The following is a 25387-nucleotide window of genomic DNA, read 5'->3' as shown; positions in this document are numbered from 1 at the left end:
TAATTGCCGATTAGATTCTGTGGATCTGTTTCTCTAATGGTGGTGCCTTCTCCTGACACGAGAGAAGAGAAGGTGCCACTATTTGAGGAATGGATCTCTGGGAAGTTAGCGCAGTTAGAATAATAGAATGAAATGTTTGCTAAGCTTTTAAAATGGGAGTGATTGTTTTGCTGTTACTGTTCCCGCTATTAGCCTGTGCTGTTGACCCTTAAATAATTGGTGACCTTTTAAATTTTAGTGCCAAGGATGACATTGACGTTGATGCTCTTGCTGCGGAAATAGAGGGAGCGGGCGCTGCCAAGGAACAAGAGCCTCCAAAGTCGAAAGGCAAAAAGAAAAAGGAAAAGAAAAAACAAGAATACGAGTTAGTATGCTTGTCCTTTGTGGCCTTCCATAGGTGCATGGAAGCAGGCTTCTGGGTGTACAGACCTTGCTGATTGAAGAAACATGAATCCAAAGAGGTTTTGTGCCTGTGTTCTATGAGGCCAAAAAGCTCCATCCATGGTCTCACAGTAAAATTGTCAGTGCTAGCCAGGATTGTTTGGGGGTAAGACAGGGCGAGGAATACGTGTGACTAAATGTAAGCTTTCATATCTAGCTCCTGCTCCCCAAACAGACTGTTATCTTGATAGTTCAGTGTCTTGGATGGAGCTTTTGTAGTCTGGAGATAATGTGTGCACAGCATTCTGCCAATGAGCATATCTAGTGCTTGAACTGGGCTGAATGCTGATTCACCTGTTTGACAACTAGTGTTACCAGCAGAGCCAAACAGCCCCCCCTCCCATGGCCTTCCAGCAGATAGAGCAACCGCTCTCCCTTCCCTCTGTGTTCTGTGAAATTCTTTGGAATTTTGGAGGGGGTGGAGTGCAAGAGTATGCATACTACTCTGGCTCCCTCCTTAAGCTCTTTTCCAGGTGGGGGACTCGAGAAACAAAGGTGCACAAATAACAGATTTCTTTGTATCACACGCCTCTCCCTGTGTTTGTAGTCTTTCCAATCTGTTTCATGGAATGGGGAGGAGGAGACAGAAAGGAGGGCACCAAAAAATTGTATTTTGCCCTGACCTGGATGGCCTAGGCTAGCCTGATCTCGTCAGATCTCAGAAGCTAAGCAGGGTCAGCCCTGGTTAGTATTTGGATGGGAGACCACCAAGAAATACCAGGGTTGCTGTGCAGAGAAAGGCACTGGCAAACCACCTCTGTTAGTCTCTTGCCATGAAAACCCCAAAAGGGGCTTCCATAAGTCGGCTGCGACTTGACGGCACTTTACACACACAATGTATTTTACATGACCCAGTTTCTGTCCTTTCTTTCAATTTCCCTGAGCCAAGAAGACAAAAAGAAAAAAGTGGGTTGGAATCTGGAGGGTCAGGCAGCACATTTCTAACTATTAGATTCAGCCAGTTAGACCCCCACTTTATTTAAAAGCAGTGCATTAAAAAAAATGTAATTCTTATTGTAGTGAAGATGATATCTTGAAGGAGTTGGAAGAGTTGTCTGTAGAGGCACAAGGAGGGAAAGCTGAAAAAGAACCACCTGCAGTAAAGGTAAACAGTACTGAACAAAAAATATTGAGAGAAATTGTCCCTGGAACACTGCATTTTAGTTGAAAGCCCTTGCCAAAGTGAATTGTGAAATCCATTTTTTCCAAAAGTTTACAGTCCAGATAAACTTGCGCATGTAGAAAGTGATTTGTGAATGTGTAGGTTCCTTGCCGCACACGTATATTCCATGTGCAGTGTCTTTGTGCAGTGACAAGTAACTTTTACCATGAGGAACTGTCCACTATTTTCTGGACCTATCACAGAGGGGCACAATTTTATGCATTTGTCTCACTGTGTGTTGTGAGTGGAATGCAACCCCTGCCGTTAATCATTTGTACATTGCCTGCAGACAGTGATGAGGCTGCCTGAGAAAGCATTTGATAAGAAACATTATATATGTTTTAATGGAAAGGGAAGTTTCTGATGTTTGTATATGTTCTATAGACCATATTCTGGGAAATGTTGATGTTACAGCTTTAATATTTTCAAGCATGAGACTTTTATTTTCTATTGATAAAGTTATTATTTTTTTTAAAAAACACCTGTTTGCTTTATCAGACAGAGAACGAAAATGAAGAAATTGGCCTTTCGAAACAAGATAAAAAAAGGAAAGGAAAGAACAAAAGGTCCAACCTGGATGATGATGACAGTGAAGAAATGGAAGACAAAGAAACAAAGTCTAAGAAAGCCCCCAAGCCCCAAAAGGAAGCTCCTTCTGGCAGTAGTGATGATGACTTTGATGCAACACTTAAAAAAAAGAAAGGAAAAGCTCAGAAGTCAAATAAGGATCTGGAGCTTTCCGATGAAGATGACGTTAATGTTAAGAAAAGCAAGGAGCGTCTCCAAGGAGCATCCTCTGGGGAGAGTGGCGGCGAATTGGATGAGGGCCCCGAGGCAAAAAAAGGACAAAAGAAGGACCAGAAGGCCAAGGCAGTGGCTGAGGCTGAAAGTGGTGATGAAGAGGAGGAGCCTTCATTCAAAATAAAAACCGTGGCTCAGAAGAAGGCAGAAAAAAAAGAACGGGAGAAAAAAAAGCGTGAGGAGGAAAAAGCCAAATTAAGAAAACAGAAGGAAAAAGAAGATTTGGAAGCTAGTAAAGAACCGGGGAAGCAGAAGGAGGTTCCAAAGAAAGCTGAAAAAGGAGCTGTTCCTGAATCTGTGCCAGCATCTACTGCTGTGGAAAAGGCGGAGGCTGTTGTAGCAGCTGAAGGTTAGTCAAATTGGGGAGAAAATGCGGAGAAATTAATTTTTGTGGGAGGAGTTAAATGTTTCAGCTGGAAACTTGCAAGGCAGGAAAATAATCTCGTTCATTTCCCAGCGCTGCATCCTTGCACAACCTGCCTTGGACTATAAGTGCTACAAATAAACTCTCAAGCAGTCCAATTTTTGATTAGATTGTGAGGCTGTTAAGTTTTTGAGGGGATTCAGAATTCAGTGTGGTGGAAACTTGTAGCACTTGAGCTGACTGCAGCATTCTGATCATCTTGATCTCACCTGTCGGTGATCTTAAAAACAAAACAAAAAAGTAGACGTGTACTGGGGAAATTGATTATCTGAATGTACTTGGAGATGCCCAGTAATCAGTCATGCTGCTGCCTTGATTTGCTGGCTCATTTATTTGACTATTGTGGTTGCAACAATAAATGCTTCAACTGGCTGTAGTTTACACCTGCCCAGATCCAAAGGCTCATGAAGTGCATGACTGCTTCTGAGCAGAGCCCTTTTCAGGAAGAAGTCTTGCAGGATAAATTGCTCCCACAAGTCGTGCAAATTTTAGCAGCAGCCTCAAAACTGTCTTGGGAATCAGTTTTCTGGGGAGGGAAGAACATGAATAAGCGGCAGTTCCTATTCCCGAGCCCTTGGGGGGGGCACCTTAAAGAGCTCTTTGGCTATTATCTTAAATTCTCCTGTTTAAAAAAGGGGACCTTGTGAGTTTAAATTTGGAAATGATTGTCTATCTTAGCCGATGATAATGAAGGAGAGAAGAAGAAGAAAGAGAAAGATAAAAAGAAAAAGAAAGGCGAAAAGGAAGAGAAAGAAAAAGAGAAGAAAAAGGGTCCCAGCAAAGCCACCGTGAAAGCCATGCAAGAAGCCCTGGCTAAGCTGAAGGAGGAGGAGGAAAGAGCAAAGAGGGAGGAGGAGGAACGAATCAGGCGACTTGAGGAGCTGGAAGCCAAGCGCAAAGAGGAGGTACTTCAAGCTCTCATACAGAAGGGGGAGAAAGGGTAAAACGGCATTTTGACTTTGAAATGTGGATCATGTTGTGTTTCTCACCAAACATCATCATTCTTTGCTTGCTGCCAATAAATGTTCCCATTAGATGCGAGGGGGGGGGGGGCGGGGGGAACGACAGCCAGTAAATTATGGATATGATTAACACTAGTCCTTTTGTAAATTCCAAAAACCAAGAACGCAGTCCATGTAATACTTCTTATTAGGATCAACCCAGTGACACAGCACTGTGCAAGCTTTCGAGTTTACCATAACTCTTCCTCAGAGTGGATGTTACTAGGGAAAAAAAGGTTTTAAAAAAAAAGCTTTGGGAAAGGAGAATGCTGCAGGACACCATGTTAGGTTCTGTTAAAACCTAACTGTGTATTAGATGCAGAGTAAATTCAAGCAGCTGGTTTCAGGTCAGTCCAAGCAAGAGGCAATAAAATGGTTACACTCCATAGAATAAAAAAGGTCTCTGTCAACCAGCGAGACTCAAAATCCCCAGGCAGAACTGAGACTAGATATCACTTGGAAGTTATTGTATCAATTTAGGACTTTTAAATTAGTTGCATGAGGTATAGAGTCAATAAAAGTCCTATTTTGGGGGGGGGGGCTGAATTTAGGTGTCGTAAAAGTAGAAAGAGGTAGTTTACAGCCCAAAAGCGAAATCCAAATGGAATCACACAGAAGTGTCAATGCGTTGAGTTTACCACCAAATGACATACGTTAAGAGTGGTAATTGCTGTATGCCAAGATCTAACACAATGTGGTGGGGAGGATAATAGATGTATCCTTGCTCTTTTTAGGAACGCTTGGAACAAGAACGAAAGGAGAGAAAGAAGCAAAAAGAGAAAGAGAGGAAAGAGCGCTTGAAGAAGGAGGGAAAACTTTTAACTAAAGCTCAGAGAGAAGCTAGAGCCAGAGCAGAGGCAACTCTTAAGTTACTGCAAGCTCAGGGTAAGGTTTGCTTTGCAACTAATATTCTTACTGCCTCATGTGTTTATTATTCAGACTAAAATGCTCTGAATTATTTTCCAGTGTTTGAAATGCTCCAGTGCTGAGCACAAGCTAGGCTGCAATCTTTTATTTGATCTTACATGTCGTCGCTGGGGAGCAGAGTTGGTTTGCTATATATAACAGATAGGAGCACAGTATGCTTGCTGCTGAAATCTGTGGATCACATGTAGCTGAAACCTCTGTGAACACATTCATCTTAAGCATTACCATTTTTAAAAATTGCAGATTAAGTGCTTCATAACATTGCAAATTTGGGGTAGAGTTGCAGGAAGAAGGGATTCTTTTTTATGAGTAAAAGCATAAAGCCATCAACAGTAATTAAAATAAATGACCAAAATCAGCTAAAGGCAATAAAGCAACTATAAACCCCCCCCCCCCGAACAAGGTGTAAAAGTCACAGTAGGTAGTATTAAAACAATTCAACAGCTTTCGGCATCTTAATTACAGTAAACTCGGCAGCATCTGTAAGGAGGGTATTCATTAATGAGCACCACCATGGGAAAGGCTGTAACCCTAGCCTATTAGGGTCTCTGAAGAGCACCTCAGATGGCGGGCACTGTCATATAGGAGTTTGTATTGTGCTCCCATCTCCACTCACCCATTTTGCAAAGTATTTTGTTTTATACTTTCAACTTTTATTTCTTCCTGTCAAATGGCAAAAAGTGAGATACATGGGCTAAGATGACATAGGGTGATGCAGTCTGCAGCTGTTTTTTTCAGGGTGGGGTGTATCTATAGTTTTGCATCTGGAAAACAAAGGCATCCATAATTCTAAATTCCATAAATATGCCGAATGATTTTACATGCAAACCAAGTAAAAATTGTGCATTTTATGCAGTTACAGTTAAAAAACTAAGTTTGATTAGAAAATATTGCATATGTTTGTATTGTCAGCCCAAAGCTCACCCTTCCCCCACAAAAAACCTGAGGTTCTAACCCAGCACTCTTTAGCCACTTCACTGTTTCTTTCACTGATGCTGTCTTATCAGGGTTAACAGCATCTTGTGAGAAAGGGGATTGCTGTTAAGCAAACAGCAAGGGGGAGAGGGTTAGATCCCCCCTGTAGACCCAATCCAGTTTGGGGACAGGGGCAGTGGATTTCGAGTTTAAACTATTGCCATTGTAAAATGCATTTGAGCTCTGGAGGTTCTTTATTCTGTACTGGCACTGGTACGTATAAGATAAGAACATCAAAAGAGCCCTGGTGGATCAGAATAGTGGTCCACCTAGTCTGTCATTCTGTCTCTCACAGTGGCCAGCCAGGTACTCTGGAGGCAGTTACAACAGGGCAGTGAGGCCGAGGACTTTCCATTGCTGTTGTCTTCTGGCACTGGTACTCAGAGGTTTACTGCCTCTGAATGTGGAGGTTCCCTTTAGTCACCGTGGGTCCATCAGTCTGTCTAATCCCCTGTCTATGCTTGTGGCCATCACTACACCCTGTGGCAGTGAATTCCACATTTTAATCACGTGTTGAGTAAAGATGTATTTCCTTTTGTCTGTCCTGAATATACTTCTGGTCAACTTTATTGGATGCCCTCAAGTTCTAGTATTTTTGGGAAAGGAAGAAAAAGTTCTCGTTTTCCACTCTATCCTGTGCATAATTTTATAAACCTCTATCATGTTTCCCCCTTAGTTGTTGTTTTTTTAAATAGAAAGTTTCAGACTATTCAGCCATTCCTCATAGGAAAGGTGTTCCAACCCCTTAATCATCTTGGTTGCCCTTTTCTGTACTTTATCCAGCTCTGCAATGTCCTTTTTGAGATACTTCCAAATGAGGCCGCCTGATAGATCTGAATAGAGGCATTAAAATATTTGCTGTTATGCCTTTTTCACTGCTATGGCACCCTGGGTTGACATTTTCATTGTGGTATCCACTGTTACCCCAAGGTCTCTTTTCCTCTCAATTTGAACTTGCTGATACTATTCGGGTATACTTAAAGCTGGGCATTTTTGTTCTAGTGTGCATCACCTTACACTTACTAACATTTGTAGGGTTATCTGTGGAGCTCCTTGTGGAGCTCTTCACAGTCAGCCCTGTTTGTCACCATCCTGAATAATTTTGTGTCATCTGCATACTTGCCCAATGCTCAACCGCAGTTTCAGATCATTTATAAACAAATAGCATCAGCCCCGATACCGATCCTTGTGGAGCCTCACTGCTTACTTCCCTCCGTTGAAAGAGCTGTCCTTTTATTCCTGCTCTCTGCTTCTTATCATTTAATCAATTTTAAAATCTGTAAGAGGACTCATCCTCTTATGCCATGACCGCTAAGTTTACTCTGGAGTTTTTGGTGAAGTACCTTGTCAAAAGCCTTTTGAAAGTCCAAGCTTATATGTCTATTTGGTCACCATCGTGTACATGTTTGTTCACTTTCTTGGAGAATTCCAAAAGGCTGGTAAAGGCAGGAATTTCCTTTGCGAAAGCCATGCTGGTTTTCCCTCAGCAGGCTTTGTTCCTCTGTGCTTCTAATAATTCTGTCAATAATAATAATAATAATAATACAGTTTCTTCTAATTTACACGGGACAGATGTTAGACTTCCTGGCCTTGGGAACCCTGACTGGGTGGAAAGGTGGTATAAAAATGTTTTAAATAAATAAAATAATTTCCTGGTTTCCCTGGACCACTTAAAAAAATCGGTGTAACATTTTCTACACTCCAGTATTCTGGTACAGTGGCTGATTTTAGTGATAAGTTACATGTGCTGGTTAGTAGATCACCAGTCTCACATTTGAGTTCCCTAAGAACCCTTGGATGTATGCCATCAAGACCTGGAGGCATAACTGGTTTTTAATTTCTCCAATAGGTCTAGAACTTTTATTTCTTGTCACCTCAATTTGACTCAGTTCTTCAGACTCCATTCCTGAAAATAGTGGCTATGGCCTGGGTACATGCCCCATACTTTCCACAGTGAACACACAAAAAATTGAGCTTTTCTGCCATCTTCCTTTAGCAATCCATTTATCCCTTGGTCATCTAAAGACCTAACTGTTTCTCTCTCTAATTTCATGTTCTGGATATATTTAAAGAAGTGGGGGGTGTACTATGCCCACCTGATCAAACCCTTGAAACTGATAGTGAGATAGAGAAGGAAATAAGGGAGGTGACTAAAGCAGATAATGTGATACTGGGAGACTTCAACTACCCTCACATTGACTGGATAAACATGTGCTTGACTCATTCTGTAGAAATGAAATTCTTTTAAATGAGGGCCCAGTTGCCCTGACCTGGATAGCCCCAGGCTAGCCTGATCTCATCAGATCTCAGAAGCTTAGTAAGGTTGGCCCTGGCAGGTATTGGATGGGAGATCTTCAATGCGTGCCAGGGTCGTGATGTGGAGGCAGGTAATGGCAAACCACCTCTGAACGTCTCTTGCCTTGAAAACCCTACAGGGTAACTATAAGTCAGCTGTGACTTGGCGGCAAAACTAAACTAAAAAGGGCCCAGTGTTTCCACCCATATTGCATCTGTCAGGGATTCTCCCCAACTCCTGTCAACTTTCCCTGGGATTAGTTTAAAAGCTGCTCTTCTACATTTTTTACATTAAGTGCCAGCAGGGCCTTTTGGTTCAAATGAAGCCCATCGGTTTTGTAAAGGTTCAGCTTGTGCCACAAAGTTTACCAGTGCCTCCGGCACCACTTTTGTGTGATAGATTGTGATGGCCTTTGGCCACAAACTATAAACTTTATCATGTCATATCATATTATCTACTGTCTTGCTTACCATCCATTGACAGAATTCTAATTAACCATGAATATTTTGGAGGCTTGGAAATATACAGTGAAATTAGCTAAACTGTATTTCACCAAATTAGTGTCTTGGGCTTATTCTGGTGAAAATGGTTGGGCCTCATGGTTAAGCCTTATTGCTCCTTGCTAATTTGCTAATTCAGTTTTCACTGGCTACCACATTGCAGCAGGATTACTTTGAATATTTTGGTTACTGTTTGGCAGGTGTTGAGGTGCCATCCAAAGATTCTGTGCCAAAGAAAAGGCCTATTTATGAAGACAAAAAGAAAAAGAAGCAACAGCAGCAAGAGAGCAAAGAAGGTGAGGTTACTCAATTTTGCATTAAAAATGCAATTCTTGAATGTAGCAATATTTATCAAATAGAATTTTGGTTTTTTTTAAAGTTTGGTGTAAAGAACTCTTGATTTCTTTTAAAATAGACTTCACAATCTTAATTACAAAATCCAAAGCATTTCAAAACTTGGATGAAAAGCTGTAGTAGTATCTGGTTCCTTCTCAGCTATTATAAACACTGTGTGGTCTGTAAGCATTGAGAGTCATTTAGTTGTATCAAGAGAAATTTGTATTTTGAAGGATTGTTAATATAGTTGTGATTGTAGTATGTTTGATCTGGGCAAACAATAATTCAAAATGCTCTTTAAAAAAAATCTCTTCAGATGGATGTAATTTTTTTCTCTTACAATTCTAGAAATCATGGAGCCAACTTCCACTATCGAAGAAGCTATAGAACCAGTTATACCAGAGAAAGAAGAAATTACTCTTCAAGCAGAACCAGGTCAGTAATCAAGCAGATCGGAAATGCCTAATTTGTTTGAATCATAGAGAGCTGAGTCTTCTGAAGATCCTTTACTTTTTCCTTAGCTTCATATTGTGAGGCCAGATAAACCAGCTTTAGGGACCATCTTCAAGACTGCTCAGGTTTTATGTTCTCAATAACAAATGTATCAGTGCGCTAGTTTTTTTCCTGGTCCTTATATCCTATCTGTATTACTTTTTAGTTTCAGAAGAAAAGGAGGATGAGGAACCTGAAGATGCAGGGTTGGATGACTGGGAAGCTATGGCTAGTGATGAAGAAAGGAAGAAGGGTGAGTTTTGTTTTGAAGAGGAATAGAGTGGTACCACCGATCTAAGGCTTCTGCTGCCTTTTGTTCCAATACTGAAAAACTTTGTCTGGAATAAGAAATACAACAGCCCTTTCATCTTCATGCACTGTTTTAAACAGCTGTATGCTCTGTGGTGTTGTGTGTAAAATAGACTGTTATTGTGTTGACAGTTTTTACATTTGCTATCCCAGGAGTATCTAGTGTTCCACACATCAAGGATATAAAACACCTGGGACCTTATGATCAGCCAGTAATTATGATTATGGCTGAAACCAACAGGCCCAGCGAACGTGATTAACATGATGATGGTGGACAAGAAAAGCTTACTTATTTGTTGGCTATGTTGAGGGGGACTCCACCTTTAGAGAGAACTTTCTGTGTAGCCAAGAAAAATGAGAGGAACCATTGCCGGCTTAGTGTGATGTCCCTTGTGTTCTCCTAGTGTGCTGGTCATCGCAGGGGAATACTAGACCCTCCCATGCTGTTTTACAAACTGCTTTTTAAACTTCCTTTAGTTTCAAAGAAGATCTGGGGACTGATATTACAGAAAAATGTCTAGAGGTTCTTCAGGTGTGCTGAGCAAGTTGTACATTTATTTAGATCCAGGCCAATGTGGCTGATGCTTTATTTTTTCACAGCTATGTAGGATTAGAATCTTACCTAGTCTTCAGCTTTTCTGTTTCCTGTTGACAGAGAGAAAAACTGTCCATATTGAAGTCAAGGAACAGAATGATGAGGACGAGGATAGAGATGATGAAGAGGAGGAGGAGGAAGACAGCGAAGAATATGAAGATGGGGAAAGTGAGGGAAGCGAAGATGAAGATGAGAAGACTTCAGATGAAAGAGAAACGGAATCTCAGGCTGCTGGGAAACAACCAGTGGAGAAAAAGCTATGCAAAGAAGTGAGCTCTGATTCTGAATATGATTCTGATGATGACCGTACTAAAGAAGAACGTTCTTATGACAGAGCCAAGCGACAAATTGAGGTATGTGGTCACCATCTTCTAATAATTAATATGTTCAGTCTGAATACACATTATTAGATAATAGTTTTTTCTGGGAGGGGGTTATTCCTCCTTGGTGAACATTATGTTCTGTATTTCCCCCACATTAATGCTTTTTTTCCTGGAAAAAATGCCTTCCCCCCCCCCCCCGACTTCAAAATGTCTGGAAATTCTACATCTCTATTCAGTACCCCACTTAATTTTTTCCCAATGAAGACCCTAAAGTGAGTTTTATTTCTCAGTTATCTCAGTGGTGGCAGTTACTGATTTGTGGTATGGTTTAGGTTGACTTCAAGTTGGAAGAGTAAGCCTGGATTGCTTCTGCATGTCTAATCTAGTTTGGAGAGATGTGATGGCTTTCCAGCACTCTCCAGGCAGCTTTCTTCAGGCAAAGAACTTAACTCTGAGTGACTTTCCCTTTAAAAGTTTCCATTTGTTATAAAGTGCTTGTTTTTTAATCCTAGAAACGTCGTGCTGAAAACCTTAAAAACACAAATACTGAGAAGCTAAGAGCACCTGTTATCTGTGTGCTTGGACATGTAGATACTGGAAAGACGAAAATCCTAGATAAGGTAAGGGTGGAACGTGTGTTAGAAAATTGCCAGCTTTCTGTTGCAGTTAATATGGAATGTCTGCAAGCTAACTGCCTGCTTAAGCTTCAACTGAAAACATGTAAGTAATTTGAAACTTTTTAAAGTTCTGTAGTGCAAAACTGATGGGTGTAAAAGAAAGCATTCCAAACATGCTGCTTGGAAGGTTTCATCTAATTATTTTTCCTCTCCCTAACATTTATTTTTTCCCCCCACACACAGCTCCGTCATACTCATGTGCAAGATGGTGAAGCAGGTGGTATCACTCAGCAGATTGGGGCAACTAATGTTCCTCTGGAAGCTATTAATGAACAAGCAAAGATGGTAAAGAGTGTAAGTAATCTTTTTTTCCACAACATCATATATGTGCTTTCCAAAAAGAACTATAAACTGTTTCAAGTGGCTCTGATTTTCAGTGGGCTGGTTTTTTCCTCATCCATATTTACAAGTTGGAATACTTGGACTAGGATCTATTGTACCTATCTGATTTGCTGCCCTCCACTGAGAATAGAACTTTTCTTTAATAGCAGCATGAGTACTTAATGGATATTTTTATTGGCTTCAAATATTTCTGCACACGATGCTCTAGAGCTGAGATGCAAAACTGGCTCTTCTGATGCTCGTGGAAGATGAAATAAATCTAGTAAACAAGTGCAGCCGTCTATACCTGGTGAGAACTTTTCAGATTCACAGGCTCATCAGAAGTGCTGTAGACTGGTTTTCCAACCTCTAGGCGGGACCTGGAGGTCTCCTGGAATTACAACTGTTCTCCAAACTACAGAGATCACTTCCCCTGGGGAAAAATGGCTAAATTGGAGGGTAGACTCTGTGACAATTATACCCTATCCTTTCCTGGCTCCACCTCCAAATCTCCAGAAATGTCTTAACTTGGAATCGGCAACTTTAGCTGTAGACTTCCAATCTGCTCTTCTCTGTTGTGTACCATGTGGTGTTGTTCTATGAACTGATTATCTGAAAAGGTTTGCTGGGGTCAGATGTGCATGGGGATCTAACCTGTATTTCCATTGTGGCGGTTTGCTGAATGTTGATCTAGAAGAAAGGCAGCATTGCATTATTGAAGGATAAAGAATGCAAGTTTTTATATGTGGACCCTGGGCACTTGACTTCTTGTTTGTTTCAAAATGCTGCTGTATTGAAAGTGCTTCCACGTCCTTTTCTAAGAGGACAAGTTAAAGGTGAAAATAAATGGTTATTGCTGAGCATAGTGCACTTTTCCAAAATATTTGCCTAAGTGTTGAGACCACTAATATTTCATAATCTTAGTTTGACAGAGACACTGTCAAGATTCCAGGAATGCTGATCATTGATACTCCAGGACATGAGTCTTTCAGGTAACTGTCTGTCTCCTTTTTATACCATATAATTAAAAAAAATCTGTAGATAAATCTAGGTTTCTTGGGGAATGTGCTGTGAATCTTGTTATCTTTGCTAACCTGGCAAAACTTACTGCTTGATAGAATCTTCTTAGAAGTGATTACCTATGTTTTGGAAACCTTTGATCATGTCACTCTGACCAGCTCGTGCCCTCTTACATGTCAAGTGTAACTTTTCTCTTGTTACAGCAATCTTCGAAATCGGGGAAGCTCGCTGTGTGACATTGCCATTCTTGTAGTTGACATCATGCATGGTTTGGAGCCACAGACAATTGAGTCTATAAACTTGCTGAAGTCTAAAAAATGTCCTTTTGTAGTTGCACTCAATAAGGTAGGATGATCTTCCACTGTCTTATTGCTTATCAAGGGCTTTCAGTGGTGGTTCATATTGTGTTTACATTTGTGAACTATCAAGTACTTAGGGTTCTTTCTACCAAGTGATCCATGCTCAAGCACATGATATCTGCTTTAATTTTCTTTGTAGAATAACCTTGAGCTTTAGAAAGTGCTTTTCCAATGCTTCACACTTTTGTGAATCTTCCTTTAAGATTCATGTTACCGCATAATATTCTTTCTGCAGTTTTAAGATATCCTTGCCTTGTTTCATTTTCCCTTTGAAGTTGAATATTCATTATAATGGGGTGCACACAAATGCTTTGAGTAATAATTTGGGTAAATGTGTAGGCTAGTTATGCAAGTTAATTACTTGAATTCACTCTGTGTTCTTATAGCTGGGTTCTGATAATAACATCCATACCTGCATGTATTTCAAAAGGTGAAATGTGATTGGTAACGTTGCTGTTCAAACGCTGGGAAAATGTTCTTAGATTTAGACAGTAGAAGTAACTAAATCACAGATGACCTTCATCACCTAGGGCCCACATACATGCAGGACTTCCTGCATGTTCCCGTACAGCGTCTCTGCCCTTTCCAGCAAGAATGATTGTCCAGGACACCCTTTGTCGAAGGTGCATTCTGCCAAGGCCTGGGCCCCCTGTGGTTGTGGAGCAGCTGCCTGGAAGAGGTCCGAGGGTGTGTGTGTGTGTGGAGTCTTCCACTCTCCCGGCATTCTGTTGAGACTGAAGATATTTTGGAGAGCTTGGGGTAGTCAGAGCTTGGGCGAAGGGGCAGTATTCTGCTCATGGGCCTTAAAGTCCTGTGGGTGTTTTAATGTGGTTTTAATGTATTTTATGTTTGTGGTTTTTAATGTTCGTTTTATATGTCATCGTTACCCACTGTGGTTCCTGAGAAGTTTGGAAGAAAGGCGGGCATATAAATATTTTAAATAAACTAATTTCTAACATACTGTGATGCGGGAGGGCCTTGTTTCAAAGGTGACTTTAGGCAAACACTTTTTCTCCACGTGTCTTACCTTACAGCACTGTTGTAAGGATTATTGAGCTAAGGTTCAAAGGTGACTTTAGGCAAACACTTTTTCTCCATGTGTCTTACCTTACAGCACTGTTGTAAGGATTATTGAGCTAAGATATGTGAAGTGCCTTGAACATAGGCAGTGCTATATAAATGCTAAATCTTCCTATGAATTACTGTTGCCCGGCACTCCATTTCAATAGGTACTTACTTTGAAATAATCATAATTAATTTCCCTACAACTCATTTTTAATATATGTTTAAGGTTGCCTCATTGTATGGTTTTGGCGGCTGCAGGAAGTGCCTGCAGCAGTATGCCCAAATGATTCCTCCTATCTGTATAATTTCCTTTAATGTCCCAATCTCTTGAGGTAACACATCTGTGTGAGATTGTCTGGTACAAATTTTTGACAACTTGGAAAGCTAGATAAGGACATCTTAGGGAAGGGGGCTCTCTTCTTTTTTTCTTGTAAGGAGAACATTCAATCACAGCAATTGTTTCCAGGCATGAGAACTTCAGTGAATAAGATTTCTCATCCCAGAAGCAGTTCTTTTTATTTCCGCAGAGGGAGATGACTGTGTGAGGGAGATAAGTGTGTGTGAGAGAGAGAACATAACTCAATTGACATGGCTCTCTAGACTGGGAGGATTGACTTATTTGAGGATATGAAATATTCATTATTGTTCACCTTTTGAATTTCTGGTTTATTGCTTACAATTACTGTTGACTAAATGGATGCAACCAAATAATGTAGCATTAATGGGGAGTCGTTTATTTTTAATTCTATCTTTCTCAGATTGATAGGTTATATGACTGGAAAAAAAGTCCTGATATGGATGTAGCTGCAACTTTGAAGAAGCAGAAAAAAAACACAAAGGATGAATTTGAGGAACGTGCAAAAGCCATAATAGTGGAGTTTGCACAGCAGGTTGGTAAAATTTGCAAAATAGCTGCTAAATACTAGCCATGTTAGGGTTTTTAAAAGTTTGTTCAATGTGAAGCTTAAAGGTATTGAAACACCTAATGATACGTACACAGTTTCGTTTTGTTTTTAACTTGTAAAGTATTTAGCTTAATTTTTTTTACTCAAGTTCTTATGACTTCTAAATACTTCAGGCTATTAGATGTTAGCATGGAAAAAAACATCAGAGTATGCCATATTTTTCAGTGTTAAGGAAAAATAATGTCACTTGATTTTGAAATCTGTTAAGACATTTGCTCTCATGGCAGTTTTGTATATTAAGTACTGAGTTTGTATTTGGTTTTCCTTCTGCCTTTCAGTTACATTGTATTTCTGGTTTTAGGGATTAAATGCTGCCTTATACCATGAGAATAAAGATCCCCGCACATTTGTTTCACTGGTACCTACCTCTGCTCACACTGGAGATGGCATGGGAAGTCTAATAGCTCTTCTTGTTGAGTTGACGCAAACCATGTTAAGTAAGAGACTGGCACACTGTGAAGAACTCAGAGCTCAGGTCATGGAGGTAATTTGAAATGTATGTCTAACAAATCCTTGGTATTATTGGGTAACAAACTGCATTGAAATAACTCTGTACATGTGTTTGTTTGGCTCTGGTCACTTAGGTCAAAGCACTTCCTGGTATGGGTACTACGATAGATGTTATTTTGATTAATGGACGCCTGAGAGAAGGAGATTGCATTATAGTTCCTGGAGTAGAAGGTCCCATCGTAACACAGATAAGAGGTCTTCTGTTACCTCCTCCCATGAAAGAGCTGCGAGTGAAGGTATGGGAGTAGCATATAGAATTCAATACAACTTCTAAAGTATAGGATACAAAAACCTATTCAGCATGCGTTCTGGTTGATATCCTTCTTCTGCTCTACTCTGGAAATCAGTCTTGAATACCTTGGGTTATTTCTTTACTTAAATTGCCACCTGCAGGATTGGGCCATTGATTGTGAAAGCCCATAATGTTATTTATTTCACATGATAATTAAGAGCCTTGATTATCTCTTTAAGAGCCTTGAACCTAAACTAACATTACTGATGTCTGCCTGCCTTGAAAAATAACAAAGATTTGAACTCTGAATCCAGAATAAAACATATCAACTGGGAACCTATGTCTCCCTTTCTGTGGAGAGGCAGGTTTCCATCCTTGTCCTGACAGCCTTCTGCCATCTACAGTGAGTCTGGCACCTAGCCCCTTACCTTTCCCACTCTGCCCTTGCCACAATGATCCATGCTTGATTACTGTAACTTGCTCTATGCAGGTCTGCCCTTGAGGGTGCTTTGGAAGCTCCAGCTAGTCCAAGGTACAGCTGCCCAGGTCCTTATGAGGACCCTTTGGAGGGTGCATATTACACCAATACTCTGCCAGCTGCACTGGTTCCAGATTGGCTTCCAGATAAAATTAAAGGTGCTGGTGTTAAGCTTTAAAGCCCTAAATGGTCTGGGGCCCTCATAACTTTGTGACCGCCTCTCCCATTATATGTCCCCAAGGAGCCTACATTCCAGTGTGCAAAACCTCCTAGTGGTCCCTGGCCCAAAGTCAGTCCGGCTGTCCTCAACAAGGGCCAGGGCCTTCTTGGCCATGGCCCCTGCCTGGTAGAACACTCTGCCTGTGGAGACCAGGGCCCTGTGGGATCTCTTCCAATTTTGCAGGGCCCATAAGGCAGAGTTGTTCCGCCAGGCATACGATTGAGGGCAGCGATGGTTTATGTTTCCATCTCTATTTATAATCTGGGATTGGCTGGAGTTTTAAACTGTATTTTATTGTATTTATAAAATTGTATTTTATTTATTTTATATTTATTTATTTTTTGAATATATAACCCGCCCGCCCTGGCCAAGGCCAGGCTCAGTGTGGGTAACAACATTAAAACCACCACAACAATAAAAAAACAATTAAAACCATAAAAATCATTCCTAAAAATATTTAACTACAAGCATCTTATAATATGGTGCCTGCCATAGCAAGAGTGCCGACACCAAGGCAAAATTCATCAAGCCGAGTCGGCAGACCCCCTTCCCCCATAGTTGTTAATAACAGTTGTCAAATAAAGTGGGGGGGGAGGTACGGAGGCCAGCATTGATGAACCACCTGCGGCTGCCCTCAATTGTAGGCCTGGTGGAAAAGCTCTGTCTTTCAGGCCCTGGTGAACCCTTTCAGGTCCCACAAGGGCCCTGATGTCACTAGACAGAGCATTCCACCAGGCCGGAGCCAGGGCCGAAAAAGCCCTGGCTCTAGTCGAGGACAGCCGCACACTCTTAAGACCAGGGACCACCAACAGATTTTGATCTGTTCAGCTTCCTTATCTTAAGAGTCACCTACGTCATCTCTTGGACAGCAGGTGGCTGACCAGTCAGTTTTCTGTTGCTGCCCTTGAGACTTGCAAAATAGTTCATCAACTTTTCTAGTCACAAGGGGCTTAGATAGCTTAATGGGGAATACCTATATATTTGAGGGTGGAGTCTACCTGATGCAGCCTCTCCATATACCTGTCATGGGAATGACTGCTTATCGCATAGATTGGCAACATCTCCATGGCTACCAGGATTGTGTGTGTTAAGTGCCGTCAAGTCGTTTCCAACTCATGGCGACCCTATGAATCAATGTCCTCCAAAGTATCCTATCCTTAACAGCCTTGCTCAGATCTTGCAAATTGAGGGCCGTGGCTTCCTTTATAGAATCAATCCATCTCTTGTTGGGTCTTCCTCTTTTCCTGCTGCCTTCAACTTTTCCTAGCATGATTGTCTTTTCCAGTGACTCTTGTCTTCTCATAATATGTCCAAAGTACGGCAGCCTCAGCTTAGTCATTTTGGCTTCTAAGGTCAGTTCAGGCCGGTTTTGATCTATAACCCACTGATTTGTCTTTTTGGCGGTCCAGGGTATCCGTAACACTCTCCTCCAACACCACATTTCAAAGGAATCTACTTTCTTCACAGTCGGTAGCCGTGTTAGTCTGTCTGCAGTAGTAGAAAAGGGCAAGAGTCCAGTAGCACCTTAAAGACTAACAAAAATATTTTCTGGTAGGTTATCTGAAGAAGTGAGCTGTGGCTCACGAAAGCTCATACCCTACCAGAAAATATTTTTGTTAGTCTTTAAGGTGCTACTGGACTCTTGCCCTTTTCTACTACTTTCTTCCTATCAGTTTTCTTCATTGTCCAGCTCTCACCCATATGGGAATATCTGCTGGTGGTGTGGAATTAGATACATTAATGGAGGACAAACCTATGAATGTTTGTTAGCCCTGATGGCTAAAAAGGAAGCTCCCATGTTCAAAGGCAGTATGCCACTGTGGTGTGGGGGTTGATGTGGGGGGGGGGGGTGAGCGCCTAAGCCTTGCTTCCCTAGTTGGCCACTGTGGGAAACAGAGCTCTGGACCAGATGGACCTTTGGATTGATCCAGCAGAGCTTTCTTAAATTCTTGAACCTCCATGTAGTAGTGACTACACGTTAAGATGTAACAATGGGAATATGGTATGGCCTTCACTGAAACGGTTTGAGTAGATTTCCACACTAGGGTTGTTCTGAAGTTTCTACACTTGTAAAAATGTCCATGTGGCTAAGGAAAAGGAGCAACCATGGTGTAAAAACATTTTGGAGCAATTAAAAGGGTATGCCAAAAATAAGCACAATAAAGGGCGGGTGTTTTTGTGGAGGAGTCTGAAATTTGAGTGATTTATTTAGTGATTTATTCATTGGAATGAATAAATGAGCCAGTCATCCTTGCATCCCAGTTTTGGTTAATAACGGCTGTCTGTTCTGTGTCTGCTATATTGTAGTTTTGTGTCATGGTTGGTAGAGATAAAATGCTATGGATTGCTTCTGAAGATATCAACAAAAGACAGGTAATGTCTGGAAAACTATTAAAATAACTTTGTGGACTGTTAAATGCTGTTTTCCCCCTCCCCCTTAGAACCAGTATGAAAAGCACAAAGAAGTTGTTGCTGCTCAAGGAGTAAAAATTCTGGGGAAAGATTTGGAGAAAACGTTGGCTGGTTTACCCCTGCTTGTAGCCTACAAAGAGGATGAAATCCCAGTTCTTAAGGTAAGGCACATGTGATCCCTATTAGAATGACAATATATCAGCAGCCAGAAATTCCCAGTGTGTATTATTACATTATGCTGTAATAATCAGTTCAACATTTCAGCAGTGGAGGAACTTCTCAGGAAGAATAACTATTGTTCACCTTCCATTATGGTCATCTCTCTTCTCCTTTGCCAGGGGAAATAAATTTTATTTCCTGGTTGAAAACTTTAGTTTTATGCTTAGTTTGGTTTAGTGTTTTTTTTTTTTTAATCAAACAAGGTAACTTGCAGTGCAACTCTGTAGATTTGCCTAAAAGTAACTCCAACTGAGTTCCATAGGATTTATTCCCAAGTATGCAGGCACAGGAGTTCAGTCTTAGAGTTTGATCCATCAATGCTGTTCTACTGGTAGGAGAGGGTGTGTTTTCTAGTGCCCTGCCTCAGATCTCCACTATACCACTCATGCTGTTCTCAAGGGCCCCTTTGTTCCCCAGAAACAGAACTGGGTGTGTGCACGCTCTGGGCTATATCAGGAGAGGGGGGTTGCACGATTCCCTGCTCTGCCAGCTTCACTCTGCTGGTGGTGCTTTGGATTCATCACTTGGTTCTTAGCCTCCTTGCTTTTAAAGTGTCTTAGAAGTAATGGCTGTTCTAAAATGACTTTCATAGCAGTGTCTGAAAAATGTGCATTCATGCTGTTTGTATATGGATACTGTTTTATCTTCTGGCTAAGCTACTGGGAGTTGTGTTGCATAGAGGGTTACAAATTTCTGTTACAGAACTATACCTTGAAGACCTGATTATACGTTTTTCAGAACTGCATAGTATTTGAATCTAAACTTGAAAATCAGTGTTGAGATGTAGCTATTTTGTATGTAAGAGCCCGCCTATAAGCATTAATCACCTTTAATGCGCACTATAAGATTATTTAAGAGATTTGCACATTCATTTCCATCTGTTTTGAAAAACATCATAATTTGTTTTGGTTGAAATGGTGGAAGTAAATACACCAATATCTTTCATGCCGAAAGTATATTTGAAATCCTCCTCTTTTAGTCACTCTAGCCTTTGTGGTAAAAACTTTTTTAAAGCTACCTGAATTCACTTATGTGCCTGGAGTCAGCCAGATGTTTCCGTTTCTCTCTGGATCACAGTGGTGCTTGTTACCTGTAAAATGGCTGCTGCAGCGAAATAAGAGCTCTGAGTTTGGTGGGTTATAGCTTGACCTGTTTCAGAGGGTAGCTGTGTGGGTCTGCAGTAGCACCTTAGAGACCAACAAGATTTTCAGGGTATAAACTTTTGAGAGTCAAAGATTCATTTGTTAGCTTGATTTGTGGTTCCATCTAAACCTTTTACAGAGAGAAATGATATTAATCTTTTTTCATTTTTTATGGCTTTGCTTCAGAAACTATCACAACCTTAAAGGTAAAGCACTGGGTCAGTTACTGACCCATGGGGTGACGTCACATCCTGAAGATTACTAGGCAGACTGTGTTTATGGGGTGGTCTGCCATTGCCTTCCCCAGTCATCTACACCTTACCCTCAGCAAGCTGGGTACTCATTTTACTGACCTCCGAAGGATAGAAGGCTGAGTCAACCTTGAGCTGGCTACTTGAAACCGACATCCGTCGGGATCGAACTTGGGTCGTGAGCAGAACTTTGACTGTAGTACTGCAGCTTACCACTCTGTTCCATGGGGCTCTAGATGACCAGCTTACTAATGGCATAATTGCCTGTACAAATAATTGTGAAGTGTTGAGTATAGCGCGCTGGGAGCTGTTGAGTCCCACTGAAGAGGTCCAGAAGAATTCTGAATCTTGGCATACTGAGGGATGAGGGATCTCTTAAAATATATCCTTTTTATATCCACAGGATGAATTAATACATGAATTGAAACAAACACTGAATGCCATAAAGTTGGAGGAGAAGGGTGTTTATGTCCAGGCATCTACTCTGGGCTCGCTGGAAGCATTACTTGAATTTTTGAAGACTTCAGAAGTGCCAGTAAGAACTCCGTTTTCCATGTCACTGCCCTAAATTGCTCTACTCCTAATAAATTCCTACTGTAATTAAAAAGTCAATAGTCACAGGCTGTTTTTCCCCTCTCCTGACAGTATGCTGGAATTAATATAGGACCTGTCCATAAAAAAGATGTGATGAAGGCATCAGTTATGTTGGAGCATGATCCTCAGTAAGTACCTTTTAAAAGATATGCTGCTGCCTGTACAATCCAGTGGCCGTATTTTTCTGTCTGTGTTTCTCATGCATCACAAAAATTATTTTTGACTTCTAGGTACGCCGTAATCTTGGCATTTGATGTGAGGGTTGAACGAGAAGCCCAGGAAATGGCTGATAGTTTAGGAGTTAGAATCTTTAGTGCAGAAATTATCTATCATTTATTTGATGCCTTCACAAAATACAGACAAGACTACAAAAAGCAGAAGCAGGAAGAATTTAAGTAAGTATGCAACCAAGTGAGCTCAGTCTTTCCCTTAAAATGTGTGAAAATGGTTTGCACAAGAAACTATATAAAAAAGCCATTTCAGAAAAACTTTAACACCAGTAGTCTAAAGAGCCATGGAAGGATTTTTTTAAACCCAGTAGTGCTTGAAAACCCCCCCTCCCCCCTCAAATAACTGTATCTCCCACAAATGTGTGTCCTTAAGTCAGAGTCTTTTGACTCACTGCAGTTGGATGTAAGCACCTGGGTGTGCACCTGGGGTTGATCAGACCCCTGCCATAGTTGCCCAGTGCTTCCTTATAATCAGAATTGTGCATTGGCAAACTATGGGGCTTTCTCAGAATGTTTTCTGTTGGGCAAGATATATACTGTGTAAGGGGAAAATAAGATCTTGTTACAGTGAATTGTGCTTAACTGCTGACAGATTAGAACCAACTTGACATATTCTTATAAGACTACCTCTAGCTGTAGAGGCTCTCTGTGTGTGCGTGCACGTGCACTGGGCTGGAGTAATTACATCCTGTTGAAATCAGTGAAGCAGGGATAGGCAATATTTTGATGCACTCTGATGTACAGTTCCTAATCCAGTAAGCAGAGTGTTTGCTGAGGCTTGCTTGAGTGCGTGGAGCTATTTTGCTCAATGGGAGAAGTTGGCACAAATGAACTTGCAGGCAATGATGGTTGTAGAATTGGCTAGCCATAATGGGTGTAGATTTTTACCACACTTTTGCACATGGTATGGTAAAAATTTCCCTTTGGAAGAATACTAAAGTCCTCACTCCTGACTAATCTAGAGCAGGTTCTCTTACCCAGTGATTGTCCAATCCTGCCAAATGCTAAGGAGGATTTGAGCACACATTCAGGGCACATGTGGTAAAACATGGGGTGGAATGGCTGCTTTACAGACTCACGGCCAGTTTCCAAATTGGATATATTCACATAATAGGTGGTTAGTAGTTGCCTCTAGCAACCATTACAAATTTTCAATTGGCTGGGAATAGTTTAACAGACAGCATTATGCGAAGGACGTTCTGTTGTTGTTTGTTATAAATTGGATCCAGCTAAAATAATGTAGGTATTTGAAGACACAGTTTTATAACTGATATTCAAATCACATGTTGAATATTCCACTTTTCCCCCCCTTAGGCACATAGCAGTATTCCCTTGCAAGATGAAAATACTCCCTCAGTTTATTTTTAATTCTCGGGACCCTATAGTGATGGGAGTCCTTGTAGAAGCTGGCCAGGTAAAACAAGGAACTCCCATGTGTGTACCTAGTAAAAATGTGAGTATTTTTTATTTCCTAAATCTATGTTACCAGGTGTTCTTATTTGGCAAAGGTATCAAAGATGTGCCACCTACTAGCAACAGCATCTTTGCTGTGTTCACTTAGCTTTTTTGTTCATCCTGGGAAATAATAGGGCTAGAATTCTGCATATAATTCTTGGTGTTGCAGTAGAGAAACCTGCAGCTTGTGCAGTGGAGGCCGGGACAAGAAGCCTGTTCTGTGTAATCAGCTCTTTCATCCTTTCCTTCATTGTGCCTTCAGCGGTATGATAGCTGAATGCTAGCCTTAATTCTGAGTAAAATTCAACCTTGTAGTTTTGAGTGTTATATCTGACTGAGATGTAAATGCTTGAATGATGGAACTCTGAATGCCCTGGTCTTGTCCTATGAAAACTTAATGATGCTGGTAGTAACTGAAAATCTGAAGGCATTTTTGTCTGAAAATCTCCCAGAGCTACCTGGAAACCAGCAGGAGTGTGACCCATCCAGATTGGTCCATTGCCCCTGGGGGGTGGGGGACAGCAAGTTCACCTTCCCTTCAAAATATAGTGATTGATGTGTTCCCCCGCATGTCATATGGCATACAATTCTGGAGGGTCCCCCAGCTCCCAGTAGTGGCTTTTTATGTGGGGAAGGGTTACTGGGGAGGAAAGGGGTAAAAATTGCTTCCACAAACTAGATCTATTCATATCTGCCTTGCATTGTCCAAGGCCTTCTATATACTTCAGCACTGTGGGGGCATGCCTTCCTGTACAACTCGGTAACACAAAAGGCATTGGATCTCACAGAAGGAGCCTATGCTTCAATCACTCTTCATAGCCATGTTAATCCTTTGGGAAATTAGTGTGTATTACTCCCATGTGGTATCACCCTTCTTGTATTACCTATTAAATCAATCTATTACAATCTTGCAATGTTAAGCGATTAAAAGTCTAACCAAATTCTAAATGGTGGGTTGGATTTTACCATTTTGTTCTGTGGATGCAGGTGCATTCCTCTGGTGGAAGGAGCCTTCAGCCAACACAAGAGTAGTTTGCGTTAGCAGAAGATTCCTTGCTCCAGAGGAATGCACCCGTGCCAGTGGAATAAAATGGGAGGAGCCATCCACTTTCTTCTCTCTAACCTTCATGACCTTGTCATGTAAGCAAATGTTTTATTAATAAAAAGTGTGTGTTCTAAAGGGTGCCTTGTGTGTGTTACAGTTCATTGATATTGGAATAGTTACAAGTATTGAAATAAATCACAAACAAGTGGATGTAGCAAAAAAAGGCCAAGAAGTCTGTGTGAAAATAGAACCTATTCCTAGTGAGGCACCTAAAATGTATGGACGACATTTTGAAGCAACAGATATGCTTGTCAGCAAGGTTAGTACTTTGCTGTGGATGTTATGGTTTGTGATTTGTACCTCAAAAATACTAAGTGTAAACTTATTTTCTTGCTTTGTGCATACCACAGTGATTCTTATAGAATGTCTTTTCCTTTGTAGAGAAATATGCATCCTAAGAAAACCTTCCAAACCCCGATTTCTGCTATAAATGCATTTATTTCTTGTAATCAGTGCTACTTCTAATTGAATATGTTCTATCTACAGATCAGTCGTCAGTCCATCGATGCTCTGAAGGACTGGTTCAGAGATGAAATGCAGAAGTCTGACTGGCAGCTTATTGTAGAGCTAAAGAAAGTATTTGAGATCATCTGAGTTCTGTGAAGCAATGGGCAGGCTGGTGTAAACCCACACTTCCTATTACAAACATCACCAACAACCTATAATGAACAGGCTGTTGGATTTAATTAACATCTGGGGAAAATATGTGGATAAAATGTTTTCCATGAGAAACCAAGTAACTTACACTGGTTTGACAGTGGTCAATTTACATGTCCCTGTGGTTCCAATGTGCCTGTGCACCTTCTTCCCCACTGTCCTTCCCTTTATACTGGCTACTGTTTTAAAGTTTGCCCTCCCCAAATCACAACCCCCAAATAAAAAAATTAATTTTTTATTACAAAACTCAAAGCTTTCACTTTTATACCGGTAAGATCAGTACTGCAGTATTTGATTTACCAAACTCCTGCAGAATTTGTGATTCTTGGACTTTGATGTAAGAAATGTTTATTTATGCATACCTCTTTTTCTCCCTGCCTTGATTTTTCATCATTCTTTTGCTTCATGCCTATAGGAATTTTTTAAAGATAGAAGAATTAGGTAATTGGGTATCTGTATTTGCTTTGTGTGCAACCATGATGTAAGGCATAGTTGGCTGCCTTTTATTGCTTGTACAGTTTACGAACATGTAATCATAAACAGTGAGCTACAAATAAAAGAAATGGACATTATGCTCTTTTTATATGTAATTTGCTATAAAGGAGACACTATATGAACATACTTGCTAACAGCTGTGAGATCTGATCTTTTGTACCGGTATACAAGTACCTAGAACGGGATGTACCATGTGATCAGTGCAACATGTAGATACTATGGTCTTATGACGGTAACTCATACAAGTCAACTAGTGCTGCTGAACAAACAACAGACGTATATTCTATATGATGGAAAGGTGGCTGATGTCATGTACTTCGTGGAGGATCCTGTACACAGCCAGAAGCACAATTTGTTACAATAAGCCTGACAAATCACCTACCGAGACCTTGGTAAGA

At 40.9% G+C, this 25387-nt stretch overlaps 1 protein-coding gene across 1 annotated transcript in view; it reads left to right on the top strand.

The window, feature by feature from the left end:
- Positions 1-25056, top strand: part of EIF5B (eukaryotic translation initiation factor 5B) — a 36262-nt gene extending 11206 nt beyond the window's left edge. The window contains exons 2-24 of the mRNA XM_056861692.1: positions 239-364; positions 1462-1546; positions 2102-2753; positions 3507-3733; positions 4564-4714; positions 8728-8823; positions 9212-9298; positions 9522-9608; positions 10320-10612; positions 11095-11202; positions 11443-11553; positions 12505-12572; positions 12804-12945; positions 14783-14914; positions 15291-15473; positions 15574-15735; positions 18871-19002; positions 20857-20988; positions 21099-21175; positions 21278-21442; positions 22592-22730; positions 23935-24096; positions 24324-25056. Of these exons, the coding sequence (XP_056717670.1) occupies positions 239-364; positions 1462-1546; positions 2102-2753; positions 3507-3733; positions 4564-4714; positions 8728-8823; positions 9212-9298; positions 9522-9608; positions 10320-10612; positions 11095-11202; positions 11443-11553; positions 12505-12572; positions 12804-12945; positions 14783-14914; positions 15291-15473; positions 15574-15735; positions 18871-19002; positions 20857-20988; positions 21099-21175; positions 21278-21442; positions 22592-22730; positions 23935-24096; positions 24324-24431 (3625 nt within the window). The 3' untranslated portion in view covers positions 24432-25056. The remainder of the gene's footprint in view (positions 1-238; positions 365-1461; positions 1547-2101; positions 2754-3506; positions 3734-4563; positions 4715-8727; positions 8824-9211; positions 9299-9521; positions 9609-10319; positions 10613-11094; positions 11203-11442; positions 11554-12504; positions 12573-12803; positions 12946-14782; positions 14915-15290; positions 15474-15573; positions 15736-18870; positions 19003-20856; positions 20989-21098; positions 21176-21277; positions 21443-22591; positions 22731-23934; positions 24097-24323) is intronic.
- Positions 25057-25387: the final 331 nt, after the last annotated feature.

The sequence above is a fragment of the Euleptes europaea genome, chromosome 16 (genome assembly GCF_029931775.1).
Source record: "Euleptes europaea isolate rEulEur1 chromosome 16, rEulEur1.hap1, whole genome shotgun sequence".
Lineage (NCBI taxonomy): Eukaryota > Metazoa > Chordata > Lepidosauria > Squamata > Sphaerodactylidae > Euleptes > Euleptes europaea.
This window is presented reverse-complemented; position numbering and strand designations above follow the sequence as displayed.